Source organism: Hyla sarda, chromosome 4 (genome assembly GCF_029499605.1).
Source record: "Hyla sarda isolate aHylSar1 chromosome 4, aHylSar1.hap1, whole genome shotgun sequence".
NCBI lineage: Eukaryota > Metazoa > Chordata > Amphibia > Anura > Hylidae > Hyla > Hyla sarda.
In genome coordinates, this window is record NC_079192.1 from 392,916,184 (window position 1) to 392,940,391 (window position 24,208).

The following is a 24,208-nucleotide window of genomic DNA, read 5'->3' on the forward strand; positions in this document are numbered from 1 at the left end:
ATGGCCTTGGATCCAATTTCATGTTTTTATAGGAGGGTGAGAGAGGTTTGCCTGCACTGGAGGTCCAAGCAGCATAATCTGTGTGTCTTAAAGGCACACAGGCATTTTAAAGCTACACTCACTCAGGTGCTCTCTGTGTTGTACCTTCTGGGTCTGGTGGCACTTTCTGTGGCCAGACCCTCAAAATGCATTTGCTTTCCAGCAGCGATGCCTCTGTGTGCCAATGCTACTCACTGTCCTTCATGCTACCTCTGACTTATCAGATACAAAATCAAAAGCACCAAAAGATCCATTTAAAAAGGTTCTACAACTATTATGACAAAATCAGATGTTTTCTTTTTGTAAACACTCAGTGACCATTTCCAAATTCATGTATTTTAGGAGGGTTAGGGTACATTCACACGAGCAGATTTTTTTGCGGGTTTTCCACTGCGTATTTGAAAGTTGGCGGGCTCTTCTAGGCTGTCCGCAGCAGATTTTCCGCGGTGGAATTTCCGCCGTGGAAAATCTGCTGCAGACAGCTGAGATGAGCCCGCCCCTTTTAAATACGCAGCGGAAAACCCGCAAAAAAAAAAATCCGCCCGTGGGCACCATTGTGCTGCTGCACTACCATATCCAATCAGGAGGTGCTGTATAGAAAGGCCAAGTTTACACTGCAGAATCTCCGGATTGAATTTTCACAGGGCGACGCCATGATTGCGTGGACTGCATTACCGTCCCAACAGAGGACAAAATGCATTTCTAACTGGATCTTTCGGAAATTCCATCTGGAGATTCCGCAGTATAAACCCGGCCTTTCAGTTTAGGTGGTCACTCACTGACCCTGGTTACATCCCCTCCAAGGGGAGCACCCATGCTTTATTTCCCTGAAAATACCCTTACGTGACCCTGCCTACAAAACCACCCAACAATTGGTCAATTTTTAGATTATTCGCCAAAAGAGAATACATGCACCTAATAGTTCCAATAAATTTCTAGCACTTGCAACATACTTCACCATTCACGCGTGGGAATGTCCAGATTCACTCTGAGGACATGGAAAACAGAATTTACGTGCCGGAAACATCTGGCATGGAAATTCTGCCATGGGCACAGTGTAGCAGAATCTTGTTGAATCCAATTCATTCGCCGTGCCAAATCCAATGCAGAATTAAAACCTCAAGGATAAGTAAAGGAATGCCGGCACTCACAAAAATGCTTAAAGGGGTACTCCACCCCTAGACATCTTATCCCCTATCCAAAGAATAGCGGATAAGATGTCTGATCGCGGGGGTCCCGCTGCTGGGGACCCCCGTAATATAGCATGCAGCACCCACCTGTATCTGCTTCCGGCAGCGCTGGAGGTTCTGGCTCCACCATGGAAGATCGTGACGTCACGACTCCGCCCCATGTGAAGTCACGCCCCGTTCCCTCATTGCAAGTCTATGGGAGGGGGCGTGTCAGCCGTCTCACCCCCTCCCATAGACTTTCATTGAGGAGGCGGGACGTGACGATCTTCCGTTCCCGTGGTCGGGAGCCAGAACCTCAAGCGCTGCCGGAAGCAGATACAGGTGGGTGCTACATGCTATATTGCGGGGGTCCCCAGAGGCATGACCCCCGCAATCAGACATCTTATCTCCTATCCTTTGGATATGGGATAAGATGTCTAGGGGTGGAGTACCCCTTTAATCACCTCTGGTGTTTATTCACATATAGGGAAAAAGTATAGTGATTCGAGTATATATGTGAATAAACACCGGAGGTGATTAAGCATTTTTATGTGTGTCGCGTGCACCACCCTACAGATACGAGTGCCAACTCCCCGCTACCTCTATCGGAAATAAAACACGGCCTCAGCATAAAACCGCAGGATCCACAATGCATGTATCCTGCTCAGTTCTATTGTTTCAGTTCAGTAGAACCAGTGTGGGTTCTGGATATTGTGGCCCTATTGAAACCAGCCATAGCCTTAGTCTACATTTCTTTTAATATAGTGCTGACCGTGTCCTGGGTCACTGGATATCCCTTTTATAGCAGTGTTAGGGATGGACTGACCTAACCCTGGACCAAAATAATAAGAATAGAAAATAGCAGCACCAGGAGAAAGTCCAGGGCACAGAGAAGAGGAGGGCTGGGTGTATTTCTTCTTCTGATGCATTGTGTTTATTATAGTATCTCATACAATATATAAATATTTATTTTAATTGATAGATATTGGACTCCCCCAAAGACTCCAGAGAATATGAAAAAAAAAAAAAAAAAACAGAGGCAAATTTTACCCAAGTAGGAAAAAACTAACTACCAAATCTTTGTGAAATTACTTTTTATAACTTATTAAAATCTCATAAAAAAAAAATGAAACATGGCATAATATATCATAATACAATACATAATAAAATATGTATAAAAAAGTCCATAAGTCTTTTAGCAATGCAGGCAACGAAAAATAAATTGCAACAACTATTTGGCAAATGCTACATGCACAACACTGAAAAAGTTGTGTCAGACAACGTCATTGTAATAGAACGTGACAGTCTATGGTCTCTTATCTATCACTCAGCTGCTTTGTTAAACTGTAATCCAGGAGGGTTGCCGTGACCATCGCAGGTCTATGCAATATGGTGCTTGGGAGGGGACAAGAGCTTATCCAACAATCCTTATCCTAGGAGATCGTATAACAGGAGTGATCTTGGAGGTAGAAGGTATCGGAATTTGATTAAAGAATCACTCCAATAGAGTCTTAAGCGCATTGAGTCAATTGCTCCAAAATGATACAGTGCAAAGTCTTATGTGTATATGACAAACACTTTGGGAATACTGCCAGTGTATTCGGTCTCCATGTTGTCTACTAAGGTTATCTTGTCTTCCTTTTTGGTTGGTTGTTCAGAAGGGACTGGAGCCATCTGATGTATTTGTTCCTGAATGCTTTGAAGACTTATGTCCAGGTTATTAAAGGCATGGAGCATGAATACGCCAAGGATGATGACTAGGAATCCGCAAACTGCCCCTACTCCATCAAATGGAGTCATAGACACCCATTCCTTAAAAAGGATGAGGGACGTAGTGATTACCACAGTGGTGAATAAGACATAGTAGATTGGAAAGACCAGGGAAGTGTTAAACACGTCCAGAGATTTGTTGAGGTAGTTAACCTGTGTAACCACTGAGACTATCAAGATGGGCATAAGAATCCATGGAAGAGGGTGTTGGACAACTGGAAGACCCATGATAAGACCCTTTACTGCAATCCCCAAACCTTTAACGGAAGACACTGAGAAAGCTCCAAGAAGAGAACATATTGCCAGGTAGACAAGGATGTTTGCTTGGCCATAGCGAGGCGAAAGACAGAAGATCAAAACCAAGCAGCAGATGAACAACACGCTGATGTAGGCAATGAAACCTATCAGAGAAGAAGAAGAACCAAAAATGACCATCAAAATATCAATAACAGAACCATTTACAAAAGACATATGATTAAAAAAAGTTCCCCATAGATAATTTCTAATACAATCTTACACATAGCTAACTTGGTTTAAACCCTTCACACACCCAACATTTTGACCCAGATTAAAGCCAAACCAATACCAAAAATAAAACGTCTGGTCATCTGTGGCACTCATAGAATGTTAATGGAGCACTGGTCAAGCATGCGCTCTACCACTCTAGAAAGATCACTTGACTCCCCGAGTTAATAGATTAAATAAGGTCCCAGCAGACCTAACCAAACTATAACATGCTTATCACCCATCCTGTGGATAGTTGATGACAACCGCTACCACTGCTTAGGGCAGCATAGCTGAAAATACGGCCCTTGTCTTTTCCCACTTGCTATGTAGCCCTGGTAAATGCATCTCATACCTGGGTCTTTAAGCTTTGATGTCATCTCTTCTAAGGTGGTAACTTCTTGTTCTTCTGGGGAATGTATGACCAGGACAGTGCTTCCGAACACACTGAGTGCACACCCCAACTTTCCCAAGAGATTCAGCCTTTCATTCAAAAGATAGGAGGACATCACAGCACTGCAAACAGAAAAAAAATAATAGTGTTTTTTTTTAGAATGTGGCAAAGAGTTTTATGCCTAAGTTTCTCTTGCTATAACCTACTTTATAGACACAGATTCAGAAGATGCATTATGAGAAGTTATAAAGTAGGTTAAACTCTACAATGTTAATGTTCAAGCAATCTTAAGATAGAGAATTCAGGCAAATTCATGATTTTGTCTAATGGTGATATTGCAAAAGTAGTTAGGTAGTTAAAGGGGTACTCCGGTGCTTCGACATCTTATCCCCTATGCAAAGGATAGGGGATAAGATGCCTGATCGCGGGAGTCCCACCGCTGGGGACCCCCGGGATCATGCACGCGGAACCAGTTTGTAATCAGTGCCCGGAGCATGTTCGCTCGGGGTTTAATTACCGGCGACCACACGTGATAGCTGTCACGCCCCCTCCCGTAGGCTTGCATTGAGGGGCGAAGCGTGACGTCACACGGGGGCGGAGGTGTGACGTCACACTCCGCCGGCCGTGTGGTCGCCGGTAATCAGACCCGGAGCGAACACGGACTGATTACAAATGGGGTTCCGCGTGCAAGATCCCGGGGGTCCCCAGCAGCGGGACTCCCGCGATCAGAGGATAAGATGTCTAAGCACCGGAGTACCCCTATACAGGTGTATTCCATTTATTTTATTAATTTTTTTTTTTTTTTTTTTTACTTTTAGCTATCGTTCCCCTGCTGCAAAGGTATGTAGCTATTCCATTTACATGTTTTATCTCCCAGGGATGGATCGTTAACTTTTTTTCTATTTCTATGGTCCCCCCCCCCCCAGGTTCAGAATTCCTCTTCAGTATAGAGGACTGCCATTTCAAGCCTTTCCTGGGATCCTGTTCGGCTTGAGACAACAGCTGATGACATGTGTGGTCCAGTTGGGCATCCCACCGTACCGGCATCAGTCTGCAGTATGCGGTAACACATTGAACGCGGGCACGGCGAGACGTCCAGCTGGACCACACATCAAGGGGCCGGCTTGTCAGGAAAAACAAGAAGCAGTCAAGCCCCCTGTTATAAGCTGTTTTGAGCCAAGCAGAATCTCGGAAAAGGCTCGCCATCCATACTGAAGAGTGAACGTGAAAGAGTAAAACATGTAATTGCAACTACCCAGTGTGCCAAAATGCAAAACAGTTGTATGTCTGTACAGTGGAGATAAGAAGTCTACACACCCTTAAAATGCCAGGTTCTTGTGAGGTTAAAGGGGTACTTGGGGGTTGCGGCCTCTGGGACCCCCCCCCCCCCCCCCCCACAATTTCACGCATGGCACCCAAAAATCTGCACTGAAGGAACACTGCATCATGCCCTACAGCCATCATGACCCCTCCATTCATGTGTATGGGAGGGGGCGTCATGACTTTATACTAGTAGTCATGCCCCCTCCAATAGACATGAATGGAGGGGACACAACATCAAAAACATGAAAGCCCCAAGCTTTCATGTTCAGAATACTGTGGTGCCAGACTAAAGAAAAAAATCGTAAACCAAAAAAAAAAAAAAAAAAAAAGTTTGAATCACCTCTGGTGTCTTCGTGTGTGGAAATGTCCGAACTATTGAAATACAATGGTAATGAAATGTCGTACACATAAAAAAAAAAAATACCAAAGTCTAAAATTGTGCATTTTTGGTCACTTCATATACCATGAAAAGTGATCAAAAAAAGTCCCACCAAAACAAAAATGGTACCAATACAAAAATTACAATCCACATCGCAAAAAGTGAGGGTTCATGCATCCCTTGTACAGCAAAATAAAGTTATAGGGGGTCAAAAAAAAAAAAAAAAAAAAAAGGACCATTTGAAACATACTACCATATATACTCGAGTATAAGCCGACCCGAATATAAGCCGAGGCCCCTAATTTCACCCCAAAATCCCAGGAAAAGTTATTGACTCGACTAAGCCTAGGGTGGGAAATACATCATCCCCCATGTCATCATCCAGACCCCCGTCATTAACACCATCATCATCATCATCATCATCATCATCCCCTTATCGTCATCCCCCCCATCATCATCATCCCCTTATCGTCATCCCCCCCCATCATCATCATGCCCTTGTCGTCATCCCACCCCCCCCTTCATCATCATCATCCCCTTATCATACCACACCCCCCCCATCATCCCCTTATCACCCCCCCCCTCTCATCATCATCATCATCATGTCGTCATCATCATGTCGTCATCCCACCCCCCCCTTCATCATCATCCCCCCCCTTCATCATCCCCTTGTCATCACCACCACATGTCATCAGCCCCCCCCCCCTTCATCATCACCGCTTGTCAATGTCTGATACAGTGGTCTTCAACCTGTGGACCTTGCTGGGAGTTGTAGTTTTGAAACATCTGGAGGTCCGCAGGTTGAAGACCACTGCGGCCTTCGACATCATCCAGCCACCCCCCCCCCCCCACCCTCTCGCCCCCTTTAGTTTTGTACTCACCTCCGCTCGGCGGGACGTTAGGGTGTGCTGGTCCGGGCCATCGGTGCTGCAGGCTGTCCGGTGGGGAGGGATAGTGGTTCCGGGCTGTCCATCTTCACCGGGGGGGGGGGGGGCCCTCTTCTCCGCGCTTCGGGCCCGGAATAGAGGCGTTGCCTTGAAGACGACGCACAGGGACGTTGCTAATGAACGTCCCTGTGCGTCGTCCTCAAGGCAACGTGACTATTTCGGGGCCGGGCCCGAAGCGCGGAGAAGAACCACTATCCCTCCCCACCGGACAGTCCTGCAGCACCCGACCAGCACACCCTAACGTCCCGCCGAGCGGAGGAGAGTACAAAACTAAAGGGGGTGGGGGGTCTGGATGATGTCGAAGGCCGCAGCCGATGGCTGCCCGGGCTTGCTGGGAGTTGTAGTTTTGAAACATCTGGAGGTCCGCAGGTTGAAGTCCACTGAGGGCGGAGAGTTCACTCGAGTATAAGCTGAGGGGGGTGTTTTCAACACAAACTACCGTATATATACTCGAGTATATAAGCAGAGTTTTTGAAGTGGTAAAATAAATACCTATATAAATAGGGTATTGTTGTAATTGTTTGGACCTACAGAATAAAGATAAAAGGTGTCATTTTTATCGACAAGTGCACTGCGTAGAAACAGAATCCCCCAAAATTTACAAAATTTTGGGGGAGCGGTTTCACCGTAGATGGAAAATTAAAAAAAGAGTTATTAGATTAGAATATTAGAATGGGAGGAGGAAAAACGAAAAGACAGGGTGTGTAGACTTTTTTATATCCACTATATGTATGCAAGCCATCACACTGAATTACTTTACCTTATCAGGACGCTTAGGGCTCCGAGTGGTGTGACAATGGTTGCTGGAGCAAAAGCGTATGCAGCAAAGTTGGCACCTTCTCCACCTGCCACTGGAATGAAAAAGTTAAAGCTTTAATTAGAAGTGGTTGACCAATCTAAATTCAATGGGTAAAAATCAACCTTTGTGGGTTCTTCTGAACTCAACTACTGGGATAGCTCTTGTTTTTTTTGGCTAATAGACAATCATTTCTGATAGGGTAGTTAAAATAAAGGCTTCTCTCTGCAAGCTTACTTGTAAGAAGTCCAGCCCACCATAACCAGTCTTTCAAGTAACCATGTCCACCAGCACCTAGGAAAGGGGAAAAACCATGATAAACCATATGGCAGAAGACAAATGGAAAGAGCAAAAAAAAAAAAAATAATAATAATAATAATCATTTTTCCGTATTGGAGACGGATGCCAAAGCTGCCCCTATGTGGCATAAGACACTAGTATTATAAAGGACACATGGTAGAGAAGTAGGGCTCCCTATTTCCAATTACCGATTGTGTACTAGGGCACAGGAGCCTTAACCTCTTCAGGACACAGGGCGTATGGATACGCCCCGCATTCCGAGTCCTTAAGGACCGAGGGCGTATCCATACGCCCGTGAAAAATCCGGTCCCCACCGCTAGCCGGTTGGGGACCGGAGCCGGATGCCTGCTGAAATCATTCAGCAGGCACCCTGGCACATCGCCCAGGGGGGTCCTGAGACCCCCCTCATGTCGGCGATCGGAGAAAATCGCATGTCAATTCAGACATGCGATTTTCTCCAATTCTGGGCTGATCGGGTCTCTGTTGACCCGATCACCCGGAAAATAGGGCTGATCGGAGTTGTCAGCAACAGCCCCGATCAGCCTAAAGGATTGGAGTGAGATCGCAAAGCTGCGATCTACTATCCCCTGCCATTACTCAGAACGGAGTTCTGACCAATGGCAGCGCAGGACAGGAGGTTGCCATGGCAACCCCCCGTTCTGCCCGCCCCTGGATGTCGAGGGGCTCTGGGAAGAAGGTGGAGGCCGTACCTGCAGGAGAAGATGCCTGGGGACCTGGGATCTTCGCTGGAGCCTGCAGGATCCTGCTCAGGTAGGGATTCGACAGTGGTGGGGGGGAATTGAAAGTGAAAGTAAATCGATCTTTACTGTGGCAACCACTAGGGGGGCCAAACTGCAACTCCCAGCATGCCCAGAGAGCCAAAGGCTGTCTGGGCATGCTGGGAGTTGTAGTTTTGCAACATCTGGAGGGTCACAGTTTGGAGACCACTGTTACAGTGGTGCCCAAACAGAAGCCCTCCAGATGTTGCCAAACTACAACTCTCAGCATGCCTCGACTGCCCAGGCATGCTGGGAGTTGTAGTTCTGTAACATCTGTCCCTTCTGATTTAGCAATTTTCATGACATTTTTGAAAATTGCTGCTCTACTTTGAAGCCCTCTAATTTTTTCAAAAAGCAAAAGTATGTCCATTTTATGATGCCAACATAAAGTGGACATATTGTGTTTGTGAAGAAAAATAAAATGTATTGTGAATATCCATTTTCCTTACAATTAGAGAGCTTCAAAGTTAGAAAAATGCAAAATTTTAAAAATTTTCATGACATTTTGGGATTTTTCACCAAAAAAGGATGCAAGTAACGCCGAAAATTTACCACCAAAATAAAGTAAAATATGTCACGAAAAAACAATTTCAGAATCAGAATATTCGGTAAAAGCGTTTTCGCATTATTAATTTGTAAAGTGACGGTGGTCATAATTGCGAAAAAGGGCTCAGTCCTTAAGATGAAAAAGGGCTGCATCCTTAAGGGGTTAAAGGGGTACTTTGCCCATAGGCATCTTATGCCCTATGATATCTGATCACGGGGGTCCCGCCACTGGGGACCCTCACGATCTCAGCTGCAGCATCCAGTGCACGGAGCGAACTTTGCTCTGTGCCGGATGACTGGCTATGTGGGACGGAGGCTCGTGACATCACGGCCACGCCACACTCGTGACGTGGCGGCCCCGCCCCCTCAATGCAAGTCTATGGGAGGGGGCATGACGTCCGTCATGCCCCCTCCCATAGACTTGCATTGAGGAGGCGGGGCCGCCACGTCACGAGCCTCAGTCGCTGCAGCCGACGTTCAAAACGAACGCCGGGTGCAGCAGGGAGATCGTGGGGGACCCCAGCGGTGGGACTTTGCATAGGGGATAAGATGTCTAGGGGCGAGGTACCCCTTTAAGTTACAGTTCTGGTGACCCCTTAAGCCCCTCCCCCCCCTCTTTTTCCATTAACCTATGCAAAAAAAAAAAAAAAAAAAAACTAAAGATTTTGCAGCATGCTACAAGGACATACTGTATTCACCAATGGCACATCAGTAGGTTAGCAAAAATGAAGTAAGAGACAGATTAAAGGGACTATGGGGGAGATTTACCAAGTCCTGTGTAGAGTAAGATTGGTGCAGTTACCCATAGCAACCTATTTTCGGAAGCCAATTTGAAAAAAAAAAAAAAATAACCAATCTGATTGGTTACTATAGGCACCTGCACCACTCTTCCACCACACAGGTTTTGATAAATCTTCCCTAGGACTATAGGAACAGGCTACACAATATATTTTTGTAGTCTGTTACCATGGAGACTAGGTGTAGACACAAAACAATAGATTTTTTTTAAATAAAAACAATCCCCATAACACATTTATAACAACATCTGACCTAGAGTCACACTCTTCTCTCCCATCAAACCCATCTATAGCAGAGCCTGTCATACCCAGCTTTCCTTACCTGCTCGGGTACGCCCTTGCTCCGACAAATGAAGAAGACCTTTCTTTTTTAGGATAACACTGCTCCCAATAAGGATGCTGGAGAACACGGCCAGTGCCAATCCGATGATAAAGTCATGGTTCACCTGCGTTGTGGAGGACCCACTGGCATCAAGGGTCAGGTTCTGGTAAATGGAGACCGACTGATCAACTTCCCCTAAAATCCGACAGACCACCCGGTGTGAAGAGCAGGTTAGTGTGACCAATGTTCCTGAAGAGAAAGCAGCAGAGTTTGGTTATACCAGTGCTGTGTAAACCCTGAATACAAAAGGGTTAAAAACATGGAAAAAAAAAAAAGCATATTTCTCTTCTGCACTGCTCTATTGTGGCCAATTGTAAACCATTAAAGCCAAGGAGATACTGAATTATATATATATATATATATATATATATATAATAATATTCACACACACACACACAGATACAGTAGGCAGATGTCAAGAATTGGAGGCTCCATGTTTAGGAACACACTGCAGTATGGGCGCACATTTTTTTTTCTCATTTCAGATACGTGAATGCGGAGGACGACATCATATTCAGTGGATTGCGATGATGATCAGCGTTTTTCAATAAAAGGGTTAATGAGGGCTGTGGGGGAGTGTTTTTTTAAATAAATAAAAACATTTTTTTTCAATGTGTCATTTTTTATAATTAAATTTTTAGGCTTAGGAAGCAGTCTTGTATACTGAAAAAAGGGGAACCACACCCCCACATTTTTTTTTTTTTATAAATCTAAAAAAACAAACGCATAGGGTTCCCCCTATTTTCAGTATCAGCCAGATACCAACCAAGCAGCAACAGCCTGACATTACCAGGGCAACCCCACATGTATATTCTCTGCTGCTCATCTCTGTACCTGACGGATATGAGCAGCAGAGAATAGACATGTCCCGGCGGCGCGCTGATCGGGCAAGGAGCAGGGCAGCAGCAGGGACATGTCGGGTGGCAGGGGTGAATGAATGAAGCCTACATGCTGGGACATGTCTGCTTCATTCATTCACCGCCACTGGTTCGACAGCGGGAGGGGGAATAAGGACACTGGGGAATAAGGAGAAGCCCAATTAATTATTATAAAACACACTGGGGCCAATGAATTATTATAAATATGCATGAAGGCATACATTTAGGGTCAAAGTAGTAGTTTAAAAAACCCCGCTGGGAGCCCTGAGAGCTCCTCTGTGCTGGCCATTCAGGGCTCACGGCGGGGGATTTAAAAGGGTAATACTGTATACAGCTCTCAATTCATGATCCACGCTATTCACCAATCAGAGCTCCTGTCTGCTGGCGGCGGGGATTATGAATAGTTAAAGCTGTATACAGTATATGGAGCTGGCGAGGAGCACAGTGGAGCCACATGTGCCGCCGGATTGTACAGTGTGGATCGCAGAGGGTCTCTGAAGAACGACCTACTGCGATCTGTCCCTCAGCCCCTGGACTATAACTCCCATCATGCACAGAGTCTGTCCATGATGGGCGTAGTAGTCCTAGAAGTCGGGAAAAAAAAAAGTCCTGCAGCCGGGGGATGCGCAAGTGCAGCGCTGCAGTACTACAACTACTCCCATCATGGGTCAGACTGTCCCATGATGGGAATAGTTATAGTTTAGCAGTGTTGAGGGACGGCTCCTGCATCCCCCAGCTGTCTCTGTAGGACACGTGTTCTTTTTGATGGTGTACATTTGCATCAAAAACATCTTATTTGCGAAAAAATTTTACATCTAAACAATTTTTATCAACTACAAAATGCATTCCACAATACACAAAACAATCGAGTATTTTTTCCCCCATCTATCAAAAAAGACATTCAAGATGCAAAATTCCTCACTGTGCAATGGTGCTTTCACTCTAGTGGTAACATGAGACGGAGTCTACAACCCACACAAGTGGCTCAGGCAGTGCAGCTCATCCAGGATGGCACATCAATGCGAGCTGTGGCAAGAAGGTTTGCTGTGTCTGTCAGCGTAGTGTCTAGAGCATGTAGGTGCTACCAGGAGACAGGCAGTACATCAGGAGACATGGAGGAGGCCATAGGAGGGCAACAACCCAGCAGCAGGACCGCTACCTCCGCCTTTGTGCAAGGAGGAGCACTGCCAGAGCCCTGCAAAATGACCTACAGCAGACCAAAAATGTGCATGTGTCCACTCAAACGGTCAGAAACAGACTCCTTGAGGTTGGTATGAGGGCGCGACGTCCACAGGTGGGGGTTGTGCTTACAGCCTAACATCTTGCAGGACATTTGAAGTTTGCCAGAGAACACCAAGATTGGCAAATTAGTCATGACTTTGCCTCCAGGTACTGATCCTCGTGATGACAAAACTACAATACGGTGACTGTGGCGATATGGTTGCCAGTGGCAATGAGATCCTCAGACCCCTTGTGAGACCATATGCTGGTGCGGTTGGCCCTGGGTTCCTCCTAATGCAAGACAATGCTAGACCTCCTGTAGCTGGAATGTGTCAGCAGTTCCTGCAAGAGGAAGGCATTCACATGTTATGGACTGGCCCGCCCGTTCCCCAGACCTGAATCCGATTGAGCACATCTGGGACATCCTATCTTACTCCTTCCACCAATGCCACGTTGCACCACAGACTGTCCAGGAGTTGGCGGATGCTTTAGTCCAGGTCTGGGAGGACATCCGTCAGGAGACCATCCTCCACCTCATCAGGATCATGCCCAGGCGTTGTAGGGAGGTCATACGGGCACGTGGAGGCCACACACACTACTGAGCCTCATTGTGACTTGTTTTAAGGACATTACATAAAGTTGGATCAGCCTGTAGTGGGGTTTTCCACTGTGATTTTGAGTGTGAATCCATATCCAGACCTCCATGGGTTGATACATTTGATTTCCATTGATAATTTTTGTGTGATTTAGTTGTCAGCGCATTCAACTATGTAAAGACGAAAGTATTTCATACGATTAGTTCATTCATTCAGATCTGGAACGTGTTATCTTAGTGTTCCCTTTATTGTTTTGAGCCGTGTACTAGCCCAGTAGATATTTCAGGAATGGCTTAATCGAGACTCAAAAAAAGGACCCAAAATGCATTTGACCACAACAAAAACAGTTCTCTCTGTAGTTAAAATGTAGATTGTATCTGAACGACATTCAGGCTCAGGTTACCAACAGCAGGTGTAGAGACAATAAGATCCTAAACACTTCCAGCCAAAGTGACTCGCCAAACAACTTCTCCAAACCAGAGATGAACCGTCTAGAGATGTCATCACTCCCAGCTAAGTGTACTGCTAAGGGTCGGAACACACTACGTTTTGGGCCCCGTTTAACGTATTTGTCAACATCCCGAAGAAAAACGGGATACTGACGTATACTGTTAACGGACGCAGCGGACCCCTTTCAATTCTATGGCTGAAAGGAGTTACCTAGTGACTCCTCTCAGGACGTGTGCGCTATTTCAAAAGCACAACAGCCCCCATCATGAGTGCACTTAAAATAGCGCATATGCCCCGAACTGAGTCACTAAGGTGAATGTAGTAAGGAAAAGGAAGGCTCACTAACAAATACTAAATCTAGGGGGTGCACTCCAGTGAAAAATACATAGACCAACTACTAAACCAAAGTTTCACTGAAGAAATAAGAGCGCACACCTCCAAGTCTTATGCAATCATACAAATTCTTTATTAAGACATAAATGATACAATTACACATATACAAAGACATTTAAAAGCTATTAAAACAGCTCAAACTGAGCCTAGCACAACCCTGAGGAAGGGCCATGAACCCCCTCCCACAGGAAAGTGACCCCATCCTACGATATATAGACTGAAAATAAATATCATACAAACATATGCATAGGCAAGCTGTAATAACCACCAAAACTGCCCCTCAGTAACAGAAATCAAAGTTGTACTGTATACTGAATGATACTTGGGCAACGACAGAGTTTGATATCGGATGAAATAAATCATTGGTACGGCCTTACCTGGAATATGCTGTTCAGTTTTGGGCACCTGTCCATAAAAGGGACACTGCGGAGTTGGAAAGGGTGCAGAGACGCGCGACTAAACTAATATGGGGCATGGAACATCTTAGCTATGAGGAGCGATTAAAGGAGTTACAATTGTTTAGTCTTGAGAAGAGACGTTTAAGGGGGGATATGATAAACGTATATAAGTATATTAATGGCCCATACAAAAAATATCGAGAAAAACTGTTCCAGGTTAAACCCCCCCAAAGGACGAGGGGGCACTCCCTCCGTCTGGAGAAGAAAAAGTTTAGTCTCAAGGGGCGACACGCCTTCTTTACCGTGAGGACTGTGAATTTATGGAACGGTCTACCTCAGGAACTGGTCACAGCAGGAACAATTAACAGCTTTAAAACAGGATTAGATACATTCCTGGAACAAAATAAGATTAATGCTTATGAAGAAATATAAAATCTCATCCCTTCCCCAATATCGCGCCACACCCCTACCCTTCAATTACCTGGTTGAACTTGATGGACATATGTCTTTTTTCGACCGTACTAACTATGTAACTATGTAACTATGTAACTATGTAACTATGAACCAGGACGGGGTCACGCCAGAGCTTAAAGGGGTACTCCTGTGGAAACTTATTTATTTATTTATTTATTTTTTTAATCAACTGGTGCCAGAAGGTTAAACAGATTTGTAAATTACTTCTATAAAAAAAATCTTAAATCCTTCCAGTACTTATTAGCTGCTGAATACTACAGTGGAAATTATTTTCTTTTTGGAACACAGAGCTCTCTACTGACATCACGAACACAGTGCTCTCTGCTGACATATTTGTCCATTTTAAGAACTGTCCAGAGTAGGAGAAAATCCCCATAGCAAACATATGCTGCTCTGGACAGTTCCTAAAATGGACAGAGATGTCAGCAGAGAGCACTGTGCTCGTGATTAGCGATGACCGAACTTACAGTAAATTCGATTCGTCACAAACTTCTCGGATCAGCAGTTGATGACTTATCCTGCATAAATGAGTTCAGCTTTCAGGTGCTCCCATGGGCTGGAAAAGGTGGATACAGTCCTAGGAGACTCTTTCCTAGGAATGTATCCACCTTTTCCAGCCCACTGGAGCACCTGAAAGCTGAGCTAATTCATGCAGGATAAGTCATCAACTGCCGAGCTGAGAAGTTTGTGACGAATCAAATTTACTGTAAGTTCGCTCATCTTTACTCGTGATGTCAGCAGAGAGCTCTGTGTTCCAAAAAGAAAATAATTTCCTCTGTAGTATTCAGCAGCTAATAAGTACTGGAAGGATTAAGATTTTTTAATAGAAGTAATTTACAAATCTGTTTAACTTTCTGGCACCAGCTGATTAAAAAAATAAATAAATAAAAAAGTACTACCGTAGTACCCCTTCAAGGGTCTGTTCACACTACGTAATTTCCACAGAATTCCGCGCTGTGAACATTAGCATCAGTGTGAATGGGTCTTCTGCGAGACCCCTTCACACTTAGGAATTCAGCAGCGGAATTGCGCCCAAATTGCACCCAAATCAGCCCAAAGAAAGTTTACGAGCACTGCATAGCCGTCAATGGTAACGGCACGGTCCCACCACCAAAGTATTTTTGGCCGCGGTCCCCAGATGTAATCTCTGCTCACAGAATTCCACAGTGTGAACATACTAGGAACTGATCTGTTTTTGCAATCTACAAGCATAATACTGGTTCTCCACCCTAGATATATAAGAACATTCCAAAAACCTTTGGAGAAAGCATCATTGTGTTCATTGGGGGTGGAATTGGATAAAAACCTCAACAACAAAAACCCCTAAAAATTCCATGTACCCATGCCATGTTATTGGTATAGTACATTATCCAAGAAGTAGAAAATGCAAATAATTCATGGTAAAACAATACATATAAAAGTTTATAGTAAAACACATAAGCTCATACTAAAATACATATACGCTCATAGTAAAGCAATACATATACGCTCATAGTAAAGCAATACATATACGCTCATAGTAAAGCAATACATATACGCTCATAGTAAAGCAATACATATACGCTCATAGTAAAGCAATACATATACGCTCATAGTAAAGCAATACATATACGCTCATAGTAAAGCAATACATATACGCTCATAGTAAAGCAATACATATACGCTTATAGTAAAGCAATACATATACGCTCATAGTAAAATACATAAGCTCATAGTAAAACAATACATATAAGCTCATAGTAAAGCAATACATATACGTTTATAGTAAAACAATACATATACGTTTATAGTAAAATACATAAGCTCATAGTAAAACAATACATATAAGTTCATAGTAAAACAATACATATACGCTTCATAGTAAAGCAATACATATACGTTCATAGTAAAGCAATACATATACACTCATAGTAAAGCAATACATATACGCTCATAGTAAAGCAATACATATACGCTCATAGTAAAGCAATACATATACGTTTATAGTAAAGCAATACATATACGTTTATAGTAAAGCAATACATATACGCTCATAGTAAAACTACATATACGTTTATAGTAAAGCAATACATATACGCTCATAGTAAAGCAATACATATACGCTCATAGTAAAGCAATACATATACGCTCATAGTAAAGCAATACATATACGCTCATAGTAAAGCAATACATATACGCTCATAGTAAAGCAATACATATACGCTCATAGTAAAGCAATACATATACGCTCATAGTAAAGCAATACATATACGTTTATAGTAAAATACATAAGCTCATAGTAAAACAATACATATAAGCTCATAGTAAAGCAATACATATACGCTCATAGTAAAGCAATACATATACGTTTATAGTAAAGCAATACATATACGTTTATAGTAAAATACATAAGCTCATAGTAAAACAATACATATAAGTTCATAGTAAAACTACATATACGTTTATAGTAAAACTACATATACGTTTATAGTAAAACAATACAGATAAGCTCATAGTTAAACAATACATATAAGTTCATAGTAAAACTACATATACGTTTATAGTTAAACAATACATATAAGCTCATACTAAAATACATATAAGCTCATAGTAAAACAATACAGATAAGCTCATAGTAAAACAATACATATAAAGCTCATAGTAAAACAATACATATAAAGCTCCTAGTAAAACCATACAATATATATGTGAATGTCTGAACATGCACTTACCATTGGAACAGTTGGGACTGGGTGTAGCTGTCATGATGTTATATTAGTCAGGACATAAGGCAGATCTCACAGACTCTGTCTGACTATTGGGTTTCTCACACCTGATCAGAGAGGGGGGGGGGCTGGTGTCCACCTCCTCCGCCCTTTAAATAACTTGCACACACCTCTTTCTCCAGCAGTATCGCCCCTTTCTTCTTGGTTTCATTGTTTTGTTCTGCATAATCCTCAGGTACAATGACCAATAGGTATGCAAAATTGTGTTCTTTAGGTTCACTATTAACATTCGTATACAACAGGTATATGCCTGATAATAATAATGGCTGTGTGGGTATATTGAGATGTGACAAATTTTGTTGCAAGTGTCTCATTCATCTGAATGGGGCTTGCAGAAATCCAAGTGTTTGCAGACAACCTCCTTTTAAGATGTATTTGATGCACAGGATTTGAAGCTGCAGATTTTATACTGGCAAGACCAATGTAAACTAAATGACTGAACACAGCTTCAAATCCTGTGAATACACCCTTACGGTAGGGTCACATGTAACCGATCTGCAGCGTATTTTATGCTGAGGATCCGCCGGTGACCCGACCCATAGTGTGCCTCCAGCTGTTGCCTCCGGCAACAGCTGGAGGCACACTATGGGTCGGGTCACCGGCAGATCCTTAACGTAAAATATGTTGCGGATCTGTTACGTGTGACCCTAACCTTAGGGTACGTTCACATGCTTGTAACTAGCAGCGGGAAATCTCACAATTCACTTATATGGGCCCACAGACAGTCCGTAATAGTATAAGATTCGCAGAACTGCCAGGGGACCTGTTGAAATGTATGGTAGCGTAACTTGAAGTCGATTTTCAAGCATGTGAACATACCCCTAGGGTGTATTCACAAATTCGATGCGCAGGATTTGAAGCTACAGATTTGAAGCCGTTCGGTCATTTAGTTTTACATTGGACGTGTACGCTGCGTATTTTGCCGCTGTGTTTTTTCACCTACCCATTGAAGTCAATGGGTAGTAAAATAAGCTGCAGAAAATACGCTACACGTGACCCTACCCTTAAGAGGTATAAGGAGTGTATTCAGATGCATCATATTTGTTAGAGAAATTTCTGTTCCATTTTGTCTAAATGAGGTTTGTAAGGTTCACACCGCAAAATTCCCAAGCGATGGGATTCTTCTGCACCGTACATATGGCAAATTTTTGCATTAACATGTCAATTCTTATCTATGGAGACGACGTATTTCTGAGCGGTCCCAGCGCCGGCATGTTGCGGTCGGACATTCTGAAAAAATTCAGTGGCGTTACAGCTACAACTCCCAGCATGCCAGGACCGGCCAAAGGCTGTTTGGGCATGCTGGGAGTTGTAGTTTTGTTACAGCTGGAGACACACTGTTTAGAAAACACTGCCTTAAGGTGTATGTTGCAAAACTACAACTCCCAGCATGCCCAGACAGCCTCCTGACCTGCGATTGTGGGTCAGGACAGTGGGAACGTGCACCAGTAAATTCATTCGGCTCCATTAGTTTGTCCATGTCCAGACCAGTTCAGCCAGTATTTCAGGTGTCACTTCATGCCTGGGAATGGAGGTTGTTCTCCTGGTGAGAGGAATTACAGGTGAACAGGCTCCTCTATACTAAACTTGGTCATAGACTTGTGTATTTGCCGACACCTAAAATTAACTCTGGACTATATTATTATTATATTGTTACTATTATCATTATTATTATTACTAGCTGGGTACCCAGCGTTGCCTGTTTTTTCCTACCGAATCCTTGTGGGGGAGGAAAAGCAACATACGAGGAAGTACTTATCCTCATATCACATCCTCCTGTCCCGTCCTCCTGTCCCGCTCTCATACCCTGTCCTCATTCTCATATCCCGTTCTCATATCCCATCCTCATGTCCCGACCTCATGTCCCGACCTCATATCCCGTCCTCATATCTCATCCTCATATCCTGTCCTCATATCCCATCCACATATCCTGTCCTTATATCCCGACCTCATATCCCATCCTCATGTCCCGACCTTATGTCCCGACCTCATATCCCGTCCTCATATCCCGTCCTCATATCTCATCCTCATATCCTGTCCTCATATCCCATCCACATACCCTGTCCTTATTTCTCGACCTCATGTCCCGTCCTCATATCCCGTCCTCATATCCAGTCTTCATATCCCATCCTCATATCCCATCTTCATGTCCCGTTCTCATATCCAGGCCTTATATCCTATCCTCATTTTCATTCCTCATCTCCGGCTCTCATACCCTGTCCTCATATCTCGTCCTCATATCCTGTCCTCATATCCCGTCCTCATATCCCGACCTCATGTCCCGTCCTCATGTCCCGTCCTCATGTCCCTCTTCATATCCGGTCCTCATATCCAATCCTCATATCCCCTCCTCATATCCTGTCCTCATATCCCATCCTCATGTCCCGTTCTCATATCTGGTTCTTATATCCTATCCTCATTTCCCGTCCTCTTATCCAGTCCTCATTTCCCGCTCTCATACCTTGTCCTCATATCTCATTCTCATATCCCGTCCTCATGTCCTCTCTTCATATCCCGTCCTATCCTCATATCCTTTCCTCATATCCTTTCCTCATGTCCCGTCCTCCTATCCCGACCTCATATCCGCCTATGGTGGAGGTTTATCAAAACTTGTGCAGAGGAAAAGTTGACCAGTTGCCCATAGCATAGCAGATTGCATGTTTCATTTTTAAAATGGCCTCAGAAAAATGAAAGAAGCGATCTGATTGGTTGCTATATGCAGCTGGTCAACCTTTACTTTGCACAGGTTTTGATAAATCTCCCTCATAGATCAGTCAACCAGCAGGAGGGATAAGTCAGGGCAAAGAGCAGGGACCCCACATTTTTAGAAAGCCTTGGTGATCCGGTGACAGAATGTCAGCTTTATAAAGGACTTAGATAGTTCTTGGACCCCGATACAGGAGGGGTCTAGTGCATAACTGCTTTACACTGAAGGCTGTTCAGGAAGTGGAAGCATACATTTACTCTATGAGGGGTCAGAGTCCACCCCATACAGCTGCTAAACCAGTGTTTCCCAACCAGGGCGCCTCCAGCTGTTGCAAAACTACAACTCCCAGCATGCCGCATGCTGGGAGTTGTAGTTTTGTAACAGCTGAAGGCACCCTGGTTGGGAAACACTGCGCTAGACCTTGCCCCATATGTGCATCCCATAGTAGGCTGCTTCTGCTCCCCGACATCTGGGACATCTATGGTTGCCCTTGCTATCTTTATTGCTCCTGTCTGAATGAGTGGTCTTATCTTGGACCGGAACAGCCATATCTTTATTGTATTTACGTTCCTGCAGTTTGCGTCCCCTGATAAACCCTAATATTGCTCACGTGAATTAATTAGGGGGAAACACGTAGGGACATATGGGATCTTTTTTTTGTGTGTGTGTTGTTCACAAGCAAGAATTTGTTTGTTGTTGTCTTTGTGCATGGGCGGATTGGTATTGTGGCCATTTTTTATGGGGTCTTCTGGCTCACAAGTTATATAACCACAGTATCGTGTTGTTTTGATTTCGTATTCACACATTAATATTGTGGTGGAGGACAATTTATTATCAAGTATATTTAATAAATGTTACGTTTTAATAGAGTCATAAAACCCAACATTCTGTGATGTACCATAGTAGAGATTGAAATGTCGCCCCCTACTGGTGGTGGTTATTACCATCACATGCCATACAGGAGGGCTTGGTGCCATCTTCTTTGCCTCATACTTGAGTTAATTCCCTGCAACACTGTAAGACTTGGGTAAGGGTGCATTGACACCATGTTTGGCTGATACGGTCGCCAGATCCGAAATTTCAAAACCAGCAGCTACCGTATCCCCACTGGACCCAGCATCAAATAGTGACTCAGGTCAGCTCATTTTTGCACTGTATCCGGTTTTGTAGCCGGACTGAAAACCATGGTATGCCGGCGACTTTATCAGCCAAACGTGGTGTGAGAGCAGTGGATGCTGATAATTTTTATGGCCAGAATGGAGTCACCTATTGACTTTATTCTGGGCATATACAATATTTTATGTGGACTGGACAGCACATCAGACCTCGCCATTCAGCCCACTTAAAATAGTGCACTAGCTGACTCTATTCTGACCATTAAAATCAATGGCACCCGATGCTTTCCTTTATCATATACAGTGGGGCAAAAAAGGATTTAGTCAGCCACCAATTGTGCAAGTTCTCCCACCTAAAAAGATGAAAGAGACCTGTAATTTCATCATAGGTTATACCTCAACTATGAGAGACATAATGAGAAAAATATCCATAAAATCACATTGTCTGATTGTTAAATAATTTTTTTGCAAATTATTGTGGAAAATAAGTATTTGTTCAATAACAAACGTTCATCTCAATACTTTGTTATATACCCTTTGTTGGCAAGGACAGGGGTCAAACATTTTCTGTAAGTCTTCACAAGGTTTTCACACACTGTTGCTGGTATTTTGGCCATTTCCTCCATGCAGATCTCCTCTAGAGCAGTGATGTTTTGGAGCTGTCGCTGGGCCACACGGACTCTAAAGGTTTTCTGTAGGGTTGAGATCTGGAGACCGGCTAGGCCACTCCAGGACCTTGAAATGCTTCTTACGAAGCCACTCCTGCATTGCCCAGGCGGTGTGTTTGGGATCATTGTCATACTGAAAGACCCAGCCACGTTTCATCTTCAATGCCCTTTCTGATGGAAGGAGGTTTTCACTCAAAATCTCACCATACATGGCCCCATTCATTCTTTCCTTTACACAGATCAGTCGTCCTGGTCCCTTTCCAGAAAAACAGCCCCAAAGCATAATGTTTTCACCCCATGCTTCACAGTAGGTATGGTGTTCTTTGGATGCAACTCAGCATTCTTTCTCCTCCAAACACGACGAGTTGAGTGTTTACCAAAAAGTTCTACTTTGGTTTCATTTGACCATATGAAATTCTCCCAATACTCTTCTGGATCATCCAAATGCTCTATAGAAAACTTCAGATGGGCCCGAACATGTACTGGCTTAAGCAGGGGGACACTTCTGGCACTGCATGATTTGAGTCCCTGGCGGCGTAGTCTGTTACTGATGGAAGCCTTTGCTACTTTGATCCCAGCTCTCGGCAGGTCATTCACTCAGTCCCCCCGTGTGATCATTTTGACACCACGGGGTGAGATCTTGCGTGGAGACCCATTTTCGAATAATTTCTCCCACAGTTGATTTCTTCACACCAAGCTGCTTGCCTATTGCAGATTCAGTCTTCCCAGCCTGGTGCAGGTCTACAATTTTGTTTCTGGTGTCCTTTGACAGCTCTTTGGTCTTGGCCATAGTGGAGTTTGGAGTGTGACTGTTTGAGGTTGTGGACAGGTTTCTTTTATAGTTTTAAGTTCAAATAGGTGCCATTAAAAAGTCTGTGAGAGACAGATATCTTGCTTGTTTGTAGGTGACCAAATACTTATTTTCCACCATAATTTGCAAATAAATTCTTTAACCCCTTAAGGACCCTTGACGTACGCCTACGTCATGGGACCCTGGAAGTTAAGGACCCATGACGTATGCGTACGTCCGTGGGAATTCCGGTCCCTGCTGCGCGCCGGGCAGGAACCGGACCGGGGTTACTGCTGATATCGATCAGCAGGCACCCTGCGCAAATGCCCACGGGGGTCATCAGACCCCCCCATGTCAGCGATCGCAGCAAATCGACAGTGAATTCACTCCGGCAATTTGTGCAATTCCGGGTCATACGTATCTATGGTGACCCGGAAAATAAGGGGGATCGGGGTTGTCCAAGACACCCGCGATCCCCCTGAAGGGATAGGAGTGAGGTGGCAGGGGTGCCACCCCTCCTATCCCTGCTATTGGTCGTCTATAAGCGACAACCAATAGCAGATCGGAGGCGGGGGGAGGCTGCAGGCGACGATCGACGGTGGAGATCGGCGGACGGCGATGACATGCGGCTGGCTCCCTGAATCCTACGCAAGTCGGTGAGTTGCCTAGCAACATCTGGAGGGCTACAGTTTGAGACCACTATACAGTGGTCTGTAAACTGTAGCCCTCCAGATGTTGCTCTACAACTCCCAGCATGCCCAGACAGCATTTGATGTCTGATGTCCTCCAAAAGTAAAAACATGTCAACTTTATGATGCCAACATAAAGTAGACATATTGGGGGAGATTTATCAAAGGATTTAGACAGTTTTTTCCTGTCTAAATTTGTCGCACAGAAAGTCGCAGTCTAAATATGTGCGACATTTCTGCGACTTTTGCTGTGGAGGATTTTTAGAACATGATGCATGCTAGTCTATTTTAGACGGAAATGCATTGGAAAATGCATTGGCGCTGAATTTATCAAGTGCGACTTTTGTGCGACAAGTCGCATCTGCCCAAAATACGCTGAAATGTCAGACCATGTTGGAGCAGGTCTAAATGCAGTTTAAAGGGGTAGTCCAGTGGTGAAAAACTTATCCCCTATCCTAAGGATAGGGGATAAGTTTGAGATCGTGGGGGGTCCGACCGCTGGGGCCCCCTGCGATCTCTCTGTACGGGGCCCCGGCTCTCCGCCGAGATAGCGGGTGTCGACCCCCGCACGAGGCGGCGGCCGACACGCCCCCTCAATACATCTCAATGGCAGAGCCGGAGATTGCCGAAGGCAGCGCTTCGGCTCTGCCATAGAGTTGTATTGAGGGGGCGTGTCGGCCGCCACCTCGTGCGGAGGTCGACACGCCCCCTTCCCGCGGGCTGTCGGGGCTCCGTACAGGAGATCGCTGGGGGCCCCAGCGGTCGGACCCCCCGCGATCTGCAACTTATCCCCTATCCTTAGGATAGGGAATAAGTTGCTCACCACTGAGTCACCACTGGACTACTCCTTTAAGCTGTAGACCTTGACGTCTGAGCACAGAATTTATCAAGGGCTGTGAGACCTTTGATAAATTAGGAGCACAATAGACAGGAGACTAC

The 24,208-nt window shown here is 44.5% G+C and overlaps 1 protein-coding gene and 1 long non-coding RNA gene across 2 annotated transcripts in view; one reads left to right on the forward strand and one right to left on the reverse strand.

The window, feature by feature from the left end:
• Positions 1 to 2,279: 2,279 nt before the first annotated feature.
• Positions 2,280 to 17,343, reverse strand: NIPAL4 (NIPA like domain containing 4). The gene is made up of 6 exons (XM_056517182.1): positions 17,247 to 17,343; positions 10,066 to 10,314; positions 7,559 to 7,615; positions 7,286 to 7,376; positions 3,838 to 3,998; positions 2,280 to 3,379 (listed from the first exon to the last, which is right to left on the reverse strand). The coding sequence occupies exons 1-6, from the start codon at positions 17,278 to 17,280 to the stop codon at positions 2,766 to 2,768; spliced, it is 1,206 nt and encodes a 401-aa protein (XP_056373157.1). The 5' UTR covers positions 17,281 to 17,343; the 3' UTR covers positions 2,280 to 2,765.
• The window catches only part of LOC130267409 (uncharacterized), a 31,787-nt gene continuing 15,864 nt past the window's right edge, over positions 8,286 to 24,208 (forward strand). The window contains exons 1-2 of the long non-coding RNA XR_008843176.1: positions 8,286 to 8,392; positions 10,118 to 10,295. This is a non-coding gene — a long non-coding RNA (uncharacterized LOC130267409). The remainder of the gene's footprint in view (positions 8,393 to 10,117; positions 10,296 to 24,208) is intronic.